Source organism: Pleurodeles waltl, chromosome 2_1 (assembly GCF_031143425.1).
Source record: "Pleurodeles waltl isolate 20211129_DDA chromosome 2_1, aPleWal1.hap1.20221129, whole genome shotgun sequence".
Lineage (NCBI taxonomy): Eukaryota > Metazoa > Chordata > Amphibia > Caudata > Salamandridae > Pleurodeles > Pleurodeles waltl.
In genome coordinates, this window is record NC_090438.1 from 514,295,579 (window position 1) to 514,308,088 (window position 12,510).

The 12,510-nt window shown below is 44.6% G+C and overlaps 1 protein-coding gene across 1 annotated transcript in view; it reads right to left on the reverse strand.

The window, feature by feature from the left end:
* Positions 1–2,586: 2,586 nt before the first annotated feature.
* LOC138265884 (methionine--tRNA ligase, mitochondrial-like) overlaps positions 2,587–12,510 on the reverse strand; it is an 84,555-nt gene continuing 74,631 nt past the window's right edge. Inside the window, exon 3 of the mRNA XM_069214024.1 lies at positions 2,587–3,906. Within this exon, the coding sequence (XP_069070125.1) occupies positions 2,719–3,906 (1,188 nt within the window). The 3' untranslated portion in view covers positions 2,587–2,718. The remainder of the gene's footprint in view (positions 3,907–12,510) is intronic.

Consider the following 12,510-nt stretch of genomic DNA (forward strand, 5'->3'; position numbering starts at 1 on the left):
TGTGCAGGTGACTATCACTGTGCATAATTATTAGGCAACTTAACAAAAAAAAATATATACCCATTTCAATTATTTATCATTACCAGTGAAACCAATATAACATCTCAACATTCACAAATATACATTTCTGACATTCAAAAACAAAACAAAAACAAATCAGTGACCAATATAGCCACCTTTCTTTGCAAGGACACTCAAAAGCCTGCCATCCATGGATTCTGTCAGTGTTTTGATCTGTTCACCATCAACATTGCGTGCAGCAGCAACCACAGCCTCCCAGACACTGTTCAGAGAGGTGTACTGTTTTCCCTCCTTGTAAATCTCACATTTGATGATGGACCACAGGTTCTCAATGGGGTTCAGATCAGGTGAACAAGGAGGCCATGTCATTAGATTTCCTTCTTTTATACCCTTTCTTGCCAGCCACGCTGTGGAGTACTTGGACGCGTGTGATGGAGCATTGTCCTGCATGAAAATCATGTTTTTCTTGAAGGATGCAGACTTCTTCCTGTACCACTGCTTGAAGAAGGTGTCTTCCAGGAACTGGCAGTAGGACTGGGAGTTGGGCTTGACTCCATCCTCAACCCGAAAAGGCCCCACAAGCTCATCTTTGATGATACCAGCCCAAACCAGTACTCCACCTCCACCTTGCTGGCGTCTGAGTCGGACTGGAGCTCTCTGCCCTTTACCAATCCAGCCACGGGCCCATCCATCTGGCCCATCAAGACTCACTCTCATTTCATCAGTCCATAAAACCTTAGAAAAATCAGTCTTGAGATATTTCTTGGCCCAGTCTTGACGTTTCAGCTTGTGTGTCTTGTTCAGTGGTGGTCGTCTTTCAGCCTTTCTTACCTTGGCCATGTCTCTGAGTATTGCACACCTTGTGCTTTTGGGCACTCCAGTGATGTTGCAGCTCTGAAATATGGCCAAATTGGTGGCAAGTGGCATCGTGGCAGCTGCACGCTTGACTTTTCTCAGTTCATGGGCAGTTATTTTGCGCCTTGGTTTTTCCACACGCTTCTTGCGACCCTGTTGACTATTTTGAATGAAACGCTTGATTGTTCGATGATCACGCTTCAGAAGCTTTGCAATTTTAAGAGTGCTGCATCCCTCTGCAAGATATCTCACTATTTTTTACTTTTCTGAGCCTGTCAAGTCCTTCTTTTGACCCATTTTGCCAAATGAAAGGAAGTTGCCTAATAATTATGCACACCTGATATAGGGTGTTGATGTCATTAGACCACACCCCTTCTCATTACAGAGATGCATATCACCTAATATGCTTAATTGGTAGTAGGCTTTCGAGCCTATACAGCTTGGAGTAAGACAACATGCATAAAGAGGATGATGTGGTCAAAATACTCATTTGCCTAATAATTCTGCACTCCCTGTATATATATATATATATATATATATATATAAAAACACAAACAATTTTTCCTGGACCTTTGCCACGCCACCCAATTCAGGAAACAAATCAAGAAGGATCAAATAGAGGGATGAAAGCTACGATGTGGCACCTGGCAAAGTTAAGGTTGATCCCGAAAAGAGACACCAGAATGTTCACACAACCGGAAGCAGCTTGGAACTTCTTGGGATTATCCAAAGTTTTAGATGATTCCAACAATAGGAGGTCTAATTCTTGATCTGACTGTTCTTTTTACTTTCGTTAATGCCTTTTACGTGTCGAATGCTTGCTGACCTGTTGCAAATGGAGTTTCTATTATAGTTGTTTTGCCTGCTCGGACTGGAAGTTGCTATGACCGGAAGTTGCACCCACTCCCTGCCATTCACCAATCTGTCAGCTTCTGTTGCAGAGTTGTGAAAGTTCGCTATTGCTATTTTTGATTTTCTGTTTTTAAAATGGAAACTAGGAAAGTTTGTCTCATTTCATTTTCATCTCGTTTAGCTCTGTTTTACGCTTACAAGTTGTATTAGGATGAAATACACTAGTAAAAATTAATGAAAATTAAAAAGTTAATGGATGGGAATTACCGCAGGATAGGAGAGGAAAGGGCAGCAAATGTTTTCTAGAATCGGCTCACTACGTACTGCAAAGAGAAATGAAATAACTTACATGGTGCAGAGCACTGTGAATGCTGGTTGGCATTTGTGCATTAAGAGGCAGAGTTTCGGTTTGCCTAGAAAGCCCTCTGTCAAATGCACACTATTAAAATATACAGGCGGGATTGACTCACTGAGGTGAATGAATGCTCACCACTAACAAGTGCGACGATCTAAACGTCCGTAGTTTCAATTGACTACTTGAAAGATTTTTAGTCCACACAGGGGGTTACAAGTGCTTGTCTGTGGAGTATATTGATGCACATTTCCCATATTCTTTCTGAACATAAGGAGTCGTGTATTTGTGAGAGAAAACGTGTGAATTTAGAGCTTAGACACACTGCTCTTGCGAGGAGTGGGAAGTGTTTTGGACCATATGTGAGAAAGGAAATCGGTTTTAAGATGATTCAATTGAACAACGTGAGTTCATAGGCACTTATATGCCGAGTATACTAAGAAGGCATGTTAGCATGTACAACCACCCCCTCTGTAAAACTGGCATCCAAAGGAAAAACACGGTCCTCAGTTAGCAAGACAGATAATTTTACTTCCACATGAATATACCACTCTTTAAAATTCCTGTAAAGCCTTTTAAGTCCAACAGGGTTTCTGTATTTTACAGAATGGGGGCACTGCCGTGTGGAGTGGTATGTTTTATTCAGAAAGCTCTAGGGGTATGTTTTGTTTTGAACGCAGTTTTTGTCTTTCAAGTCTATTAAATAAGATGCCTGTGTCAGGGCCCAAGTTCCGGCCTTCAAAGGGGCAAGACTTCCCATGGTACCTTGAAAAAAACTGAAGACCGGTCAGCGTCCTTTCGTGAGGCGCAACTGCCAGCCTGGAAAGTAATGTATCTGCAATAGATGGCACAGCGGGCTGGAGCAGGGTACCGTACATGCGCAGGCACTCCAGGGTCACGTAGAGGAGAGTATCCAGCCAGCACTTATCTGCCGGGTTACTCCGGTCAAGTTTCCACGGCGCATGCCTCTGAAAGAAAGCGTTTGTCTGCTTCACCCTTACATGTATGGCTTCTAACGCTTTATAAACCTGAAAGTTTTCGTAGAAGTCGTTCACCTCGGCGGGCAAGCGTTCCACGAGCTCCAGCAGCTTATAGTCCTCTTCTGTCGCTCTTGGCAACACTTCCCCAGAGCGCGCCGGCCTGTCTGGAAAGCAAGCGCTGGAAAAGGAAGGGTAATTCTGGGCAAAGTTAATGGCAGGTGCAGTGCAGCGGTTCAGAAGCCCCCCAAGAGCATCTGCTAGCTCGGCGTTCAAGAGCTTTACCACTTTATCATCGTAATAATCGCAGTCTCGGTCAGGGACGCCTTGCCGCAGGAGAAAGTACCTGAAGCCATCCACTGTGAACTGGGCGCAGCAGTCCATCGGATCAACCACGTTACCAAGGCTTTTCGACATTTTCTGACCGTGAACAGTCCAGTGAGAATGCACATAGATCCGCGAAGGCGGCTCTAGCCCAGCTGCCATTAGAAACGCAGGCCAGTAGATGGCATGGAATTTAAGAATGTCTTTGCCCACGACATGATGTGCACCGGGCCACCAGGACCCGTGGGCCTCGGGATAGCCAGCAATGGTGAGGTAATTTACCAGCGCGTCCAACCAAACATAGACAGTCTGAGTGTCATCGCCAGGAACAGGGATACCCCACGTCAGACGACCTCTTTCTCGTGATACAGAAAGGTCAGGGAGATCCTCCTGCAGTGCTTGTAGGACCAACTGGTAAAACTTATCCGGATAAATTGCGCTTGGGTTGTTCTGAAACCACTTTAACAGTGGAAGTCTAAATTCGGATAATTTAAACATATAATTTTCTTCCTTGGTCCAGTGTACCTAAAAACAAAAACAAAAAGATTTATATTAAAACAGAACTTTCATCCATCATAAGTTATGTTTGTATGGGTTTATATATAGGATAACTAGGACAATTTCGGGAATGAAAGCTCTGTATACAGCGTTTATATCATAATATTGCACAAGAATAGCTTTAAGGGGCAAATATCAGGCCAAGTACAGGACGTATACACCAACAGAAGAACTGTGTGGGGGCGGCAGGTTTAAAGTGGGAACTGTGCAGTGCGGTGGAATCCAAGAGGGGTGTTTTGCTACCTGACCTCTCATTAAGAGGAAATTCCAAACTTTCAAAGAGTATATTGGAATGACTCTGGTTTCCTTTCAACATTTCATTATGAATTAGTGTCATTCAGAAGTTTAAAACATCAAATGAGTACTTGCATATTTTTTGTATTTTATGTGTTATTTATTCGAAAATGCTCGGCAGAAAAAACCCGTACGAAACGAAGATGAAAAGTTAAATTATTGCAAAAATGAAGCCCTGGAGACATCAATGTAAAATACGAAGCATTTCAGGCAGCAGGCAGTTTGTGCTCTAATCTTTTGCCCTCCTCTGTATTTCCAGAAGTGTCAGGGAAGTGTGGATACTTTTGTCCCCATCAAAATTGGCCATATTTTCACGTCTCCTCACAAACGAAGAGGAGGCACAGAAAACCCCCGAACATTTGAGAAAAGAGACGTTTACCATTCTAACTACAGTTGTAAAACATTTGTGGAAAGCTTAGTGGCAACACACCGAAATACACTTATTAAAATTAGAACAGCATTTTTTTCCAGTTTTATTTACTCAAACTAAAGCAACATATACATAATCACACCGTACATCAGCATGGCTTCACTAACAATACATCTCGTCTAGCTCTTCCAGATATGGATCTATTCCATGTCCTCACGTCAATCCGCACCCTTTTACAATAGTCAGTGCGCATGTTTGATAGTCCATCACCAGATGTGAAATACTAAAATGTAGCAGAAGTAAGAAGTCTGTCAATATCAATCACAGTGCATAGTACATTACACTTTAATAATTAAACGTTGAGACTGTAATGCATGTTACCAGGTTCAAGCATGGAGAGAGAACAGCTATCGTGCTCCAACGGACTAGACAACGTGATTCGGGTGTTGTAGGATCTTAGAGGGGCCAGCAGACACCCTGCAGGCGGTTATACAGCGAAATCTAGCAAGGAGAGGGGAGGCCCCAGAAGGGAGGGGAGAGCGGGAGGGAGAGGGCTAGTCGTCTTCCAGCCACATTCAGCCTCACGTCCACAGCTGCCAAATTACCGGCCCGTGGGGCAAATCTTCATCTGTACTCCGCTATTAGGAATAATCTGCCGAGCTGTCTCCTTCTTCCCCCACGGGCTCTCCGTGCAGTCCCTCGATCATCCCACACCAAACTTCCACATCCCGCTCAGCATGCTCATTCATCTATACATATCTTATGGAGGCGACATTCCTCAGCAGTCGCCCACTCCACGAGGTCAGACAGTCACGTATCATGCGTCGAGCGGATCGAGGCTGCCCACGGTATCGCAATGCGTCTCTTGGCCAAGACTAGCCCCCAGCTGCCCAAATCTGCCATTTTACGACCTTTTTTTAGGAAGGGGACGTAGTCCCAGCAAGCAATGACGCATTGTTACCTTTGCTCTCACAGCCGTCACAGCCTTCAGTGTCTGCACTATCTGTCGCCAGAGGAGTAGGATGGAGCTACATGTCTATGTGACGTGCCCAAAAGTGGCCAGGGACGTGCCGCAATGAGCCCACCTGTCAGGTCGTGTTGGGAATAGTCTGTGAAGGCGTTGTGGTGTCAGATATGCTCTGTGCAGATATGAAAATTGTGTCAGCTTAAATCTAGCATTGCTAATCCCATTCTGCACTAGTGAGCAAGCCCTGTTCCATTCCCCATCTGTACGTGGACTTCACAGGTCGGCATCCCACATAGTTCGCTTCCCATTCAGGTTTGTCTGCCTGTCTCTTTTTATGGCCTTCTAAATTCGGGAGAGTAGACCACGGTCGCACCCTGGGTCAATAAGAGCCATCACGAGGTGGGATTCAGTGGGGTCTGCAAAATAAGAGGTCCAAATTTCCCGAGCCACCCTTGGTAGGCTTGCATATTGCAGGAATTGTCCCTGGTCAACTCCAAATAGGGACTCGGCCTCCCCAGTGTGACAAATATGCCATTATTACATCCGCTTGCTCGGCATTTTGAGAAGTCCAGCATATTAGTGACTCTAGCAAAGGGGCGGATCCACCAGAGCAGGAGTAGGCGTGCATTGGGCGCTCTCCGCAGTACCCGCGTGACCGCTCGCTCCCACATCCGCGACACCTGCGATAATAGGAAGGGAGTACCCTGCAGTAGGTTAGAGCCATCACTGAGAAGGCCTGGGAGTCGGGATATGCATATAGAGCTTTCTAGCAATTTTTTTTTTCCCAGTTGGAGGCAGGGTCACACCAAATAGCCGTGTACTGCAGCAAGCCTGCCATGTAGTATAGATTGAGGTCTGGTAGCCTCAATTTCCCAGCAGCCAAATCTAACTTCAGCACCTCAAGGCGGACTGTGCACCTCTTACCTGCCCAGACTAAGGACAGCAGCATCTCCTCTAAGTTCCAAGCAGTCCCAGACTGCTTCAGGTGTCTGGAAAAAATGCAAGCGGCCCGTGTGGTGGAATTTCAACTTGGCTGGGTATATTAGCATATTGGTGTAACCCAATTCTTTTAACTTTTGCCTAACACCTACGTACGATTGCCTATGGAGTCAGGAAAGAAGCGAATAGTGTGATTCTCAAAGACAGGGTTGCCATGTTTGCGTACTTTCTGTAAGATAATGTCTTGATCCCTATAGTTGAGAATCTTGGCAATATTCATTCTAGGGGGAGCTCCCGGCGGCGGCAGGGGAGCTAAGGCTCTATGTGCTCGCTCCACCACGGACACTGCTAATAGAGGAGCAGTGGGCATTGTCGTTATGATCCAATCCTCTAAGAAGGCCTCCGGGGCCATTCCCTCCGCTGCCTCCGGGAAGCCCACTACTCGTAGATTACATTTCCTCGTCCTCCCCTCCACATCTTCAGCCCTCGACTCCAGTCTGCACGTTTTAACTTCAAGGGTGGCCACTGTGGCCTTCAGCGTATCTATGTCCGTCTGCATGCAAGTCACTTGCTGCTCAGTGGCCATCAAACATTCTGCCACCACCCTCAAATCAGCTCTCAATAAGTTAACATCTACCAAAACATCAGCAGCAATTTGCATCTGTACCACCTGCCCGGATGTCTCGATGGCTGCCAGGATCTGTGCCCCGGTGGGCTCACCCACCTTTACCATGAATCCAGAGGATTCTTTCTGCAGGCCCCCTCCTGTACTCTGGGCTGTGTACTGGTCCATCCTGGTTTGCTGCGCACCTTTGTTCGATCTGTCTTTACCCATATTGTACAAGGTCCACAGCACCGGCCTCCACCGATCTCTCAGGGTCCTGGCAATCGTGTCACGGGCAACTGGCCAACTGCCTGATCCCCCTCCGTGCTTCAACTGACTCTCAAGTCTCACTGTGTCCCAGCCGCCGGGAAGGAGCGTCAGCCGTAGCGGCGCCAGACGGCGTGCACAGCGCAGGCGATGCTGAGATCCAGCCTCCTCCTCTCAAGGTGCTTCCCCACTCAACTAGTCAGCTCTGTGATCAACCGGCCATCCATTGACGTCTAGGCAGCAAGGGGAGGGCAGACAGCGTCCAAGGCAACCGGCCCACTGACAAGGCCCCGGCTGCCTCCCAGAGCAGAACATGCCCCACGATCGCCAGGCCACGCGCACGGCACTCGCAAACCTATGCCACTCTCTGCACCTCTGCCGGGACTCCCCTGCCCCCTCCGCACAGCTCCCCATCTCTGTCTGGGCCTCTTCAGGGTGTCTCCCAGACACAAGTGTCAGCTGTCTACCCAGCTTCCACCATGTGGGAGGGCCAGCCGCCCCCAGCTCACCAGGCTCCCTCCGCCGGGGTTCGTTGGACTAGGGTTCCCAGGCCGGGTCCGACGCGTTAAACTCCACCGATCCAGTATGCAACTACAATTGCAGCCGCCATGTTGGAGTCAGGAACTCACCACGAGTGCGGCTCAGCGGCTTTGTTGCCAGCATTCGTGTCCTTCACCTGCACTCCATACCAGTCCCCATCCACAGAACTGCCGGGTCTGCGGGCCCTTGGGGCAGCAGGATGGTGGTGGATTCTGAAGCCCGGAGCGCTCGGACTAGTGCGTCTAGTCGGCCATCTTGTTGGCCACGCCCCCAAATCAGAACAGCAAATTAGCCGGTTCTCCCATATTTGGGGGAGGGAGGGTATTTCTATATCTTCCTTCTGCTTTTGAAGTAAGGTGTAGAGATATGCTAACTATCGCCTCCAACTAAAAAACACATTCCTTTTGAAATCAAGTACTGCGCATATGTGACTTGAGCAAATAATTTAAGCAAGCACCTAGGGTAATGCCGACTTCGCATGGAGTGTGAAAGTATGCCAATATAGTAGAGAAAATTGGATTAACAGACGGAGTGGTGAAAATTATATATATATATATATATATATATATATATATATATATATATATATATATATATATATATATATATATATATATAGTTATAGTACCCAGACATCTGCTTGGGGTGGCAGAGGCCAAGGAATAGCATAACTCAGACATCTCGGGAACCACTTGTTTTTCTGAAACAGCATGTGAAGGTGTTACATGGGATAATTAACGTAAATTCAAATCAGCAACTTACACACTTATAGCTGAACATTAAAACACTGCACACAGTGGCATCCTATTTACTGCCTGTGAAAAGCTCAATTATCTCTTTATATGTGAAAATGATAGAAATGCGATAGGAACATTTTACTATAAAGCTTTTGAGTTTATGTATTTATTATATTTAAACAGCACTCGCGCAGTGGGGAGGCTGCTTCAGAGCTAATAAATACAGAATCATACGTTTATTAAACTACGTCAAGCTGTCCTGCATGTTTTAGTATTGTCGAGATATTAACCTGGCGACTTTGAAATATAAATGATAACAAAGCAGGAAGGCCCAACATCTTAAAGCAACCTCTTCAGGCCTAATAAATGTATGTTTCATACGACAAAGGGCAATGCGCGAGATTGAAATACATTGAATGGCGCAGCATTGAGGGGTGTGATACACAAACAGTTTTGCTTACAAAAATATAATGTGAACGAATATCAAATAAAGTATTTCAATCAATTATGCAATAAAAATATAGAAAGGAATTGACGGACATGAGAAGATGAATAGACTAGTTTAGGTTTGGATGACTAATGACAGTCATTGACACAAGCAGAAGAGGTAGAAGGGATTCCAGGGTTCAATACCTTAAGACAGTTGTTAAATAATTCAGACAATTCTTTCAGATTATTTTTCAAATCAGTTATTTATGACCATAATGAATTCGGCAACACAGAAAGAGATGATGGACAGAGTGCTGAAACTTTTCAGACACTCACCCCCAGTCACAGATCTGGGTTGAATCCATTGTTCTTTTGCTCACCATGCCACCCCAGTTTGGGTCCATCCCTATGCAAGTCAATCTTGACCCTGTTCCACGTGTGAACAGTCCATCCCGAACTGCCAGGACAGGTCGTCCCTGGACTGGAAACAAGCACCCTGGGACCGGTTTCGGGATATCACCCCTCATGAATCCAGTGAGCAAGGGACCCACGTCTGGGCATACCCTGGCTACTGAGAGCGAACACAGCAACACACAAAGATGATGGACGGAGTTCAGAAACTTTTCAAACACTCACCCCCAGTCACAGATCTTGGTTAAATCAATTGTGCGTTTGCTCACCATGCCAACCCAGTTTGGACCCAGCCATATGCAAATCAGTCTTGACCCTGTTAAACCTGGGAACAGTGCAGCCCGAACTGCCAGGGTAGGTTTTTCCTGGACCAGAAACAAGCATCCTGGGACCGGTTTCGGGGTATCCTTTCTGATTTTTTTGTGTTCATCTTCACTTACAACAGAAAATACAAAAGATTATAAACAAGAACTTACACAATTACAAAGGTCTCGGCCAGACTGGATAAAGACCTTTATCACCTCGCAGAATAAGCCTTGACTGCTTGAACATGCTGCACTTCAAAGAGTAAAGGCATAAATGGAAGACCTGATGCACACTGAACAGTACAAACGTATCCTAGGCCCTGGAACACTAGAGGTAAACAATAGTTACACACAAAACAACTACCTAATAACCACTTGACTCTCCCAGGAGTGGAGAAAAGACCTGACGTGACTAGCAACATTCAACAGAATATAGCAACATTTCAAGGCAAAGTACTGTGAATGCGAACTTGGGGACAGTTTGAGGGAAGAGTCCATTTCCCAAACAATGTTTCTGGTTGTGCTGTGCTCAACATGTAGTTTAAACACAAAACAAGACACACTCAAAATCTTGCCATCACACTTAAGCATGTTCCAGGATACCCATGTCTCAAAAGAACTATAAAGCAAGGTTTGAATATGATGGAGACATCAATGATGACATAAGACAACTTTCTCTTATTGTTTTTAGACCATCCACCTCAAATGCGCTCATTTAATCAACCTGCGAAGAAAAGAATGCTGCCACGCCATGAGGAATGGCGAGAGATACCACTAGGCTCATATTTCAATTTACACTTCTGAAATGATCCAGAATGCTCATCTAAAACAGCAAAATAAGGCATATATTTACTTAGGGCTAACAATGCACACTCATAAGAGAAAATGAGAGATTAATGAAAAAGACAATCTGAAATAGACTTGATGAAAAATAACTCTCTCTCAGATATACATTTTGGTGGAAGAGAATTGAATTGGTGAAAATTATAAACGACACCAGTGATAAACTACCTTTTACAACTGATTCCAGTGTGGATGTTTGATATTTTCTTCAAAAGAACGTAACCTCAATACAGAATTGATTTCTGCCCAAGAAAGATCTAAAATGTCATATCATAAGTTAAGAAACAAAAATGGTTCCTTCAGGAGAAGTAAGCAGACTTTACTTGTACGGCAAAGACCAAATGTTAACACCAACAAAAATATTATTTATTAAGTACCTATATATTTAGATCCACAAGCCTGTGCATGCTTTACGTATATGCATTACATAAAGAAAACTATAGAAATACTTTCACATACAAAACTCAACACAACATTAGGTGCGTAGTGCAAGGATAATGAGCAAAGTGTGCAGTGTTGAAATAACAGAACAAAGTTGACTATAAAAATGCTTGAGTTTCACAGCAGAAAACCCTGGTCCCTAATGACCCAATGGATTTCTCAGATTAGCAGACGTTCATTTATAGCCAAAACATACATGTCCACATTTCAACCCCTAAGCTTCAGTTAGTTGCAGTGTCACCATTAGGACCCAAAAGGGTAGACACATCATAGGTAATCACAGTTATAGAAGAATTACTCAATTAACGGCGGATCCATCGTCATCTATGCAATTAAAGCTTGCTTAATCAGTATATAGGATGCGCTACAGCCATCAACTGCTCATATGCGGGGTTGACAGATGCGGGGCATCCTCTATTCTAGTAAATACATACACTATATATAGTCTTTTATAATTGAGATTACCTACGAGGTCTTTATCTTTTGCGTCCTGATAATGACTTTGCAATAAATTGGTGCTTAGGGGTCGAAAAATCAACATACGTTTGTTGACTTTAAATGAACTTTGCTAATCAGAGGAATCCATTGGGAACCTGGGTTTTCTGCTGTAAAACTCAAGCATTTTTAAAGTCAACTTTATGTTTCGTTTTATAACACTGCACATTTTTGCTCACTATTCTGCACTGCTGTCTATAACACAGCGCCTTCTAACACAACATATATTGTGTTGAATTTTGTATGTGAAAAGATTTCTATTGTTTTGTTTATGTAATGCATATACCTAAATCATGGACAGGCTTGTGAATCTAAATATACTACTGAAGGGTTTTGGAGTATGTTTATTGGTGTTAACATTTCATCTTTGCTTTAGAAGTAAAGGCTGCTAGCTTCTCCTGAGGGAACCATTTTTGTTTGTTATATCCTGGGTTCCTAGGGATACTGGGTTGCCCCATTATGTTTGCTTTTCTATCTATAAAACAGCATGCATAGGTAGGTAAGATGTGTGCTGGCTATTAAAGGATACCTCTGATGGGATTACTCCTGTATGCCCACTTTTGTTGAAGCAGAATTACAGATGGCTAAATATAATAACATTACACTATTAGAACCCCTCTTTTGTCTCCAAATATAAAATCAATCAGAGTTTAGTAGATATGGGGGCATCACTCCGAATACCACTGACCTGGTCAAGTGCATTGCTCTGCCTCCTGTCGCTCCACCCTGTATGTAGAGCCCTTTCCTTGGCTCCTCTGAAGTCCTGACCCCTGTCAGGCGTTCGAGCCCCTCCTCCACCTGCAGGCTTCTGGTGCCTAGAGGGAGAGCTCTGCTATCCTATTAGGCTACCTTCTGCCTCTCTCCTCCTTTTGCTTTACTTTGCTCTCTGCTCTGCTTTACTACTGTCCCTTAGTGCTCCTTTTCCTTGT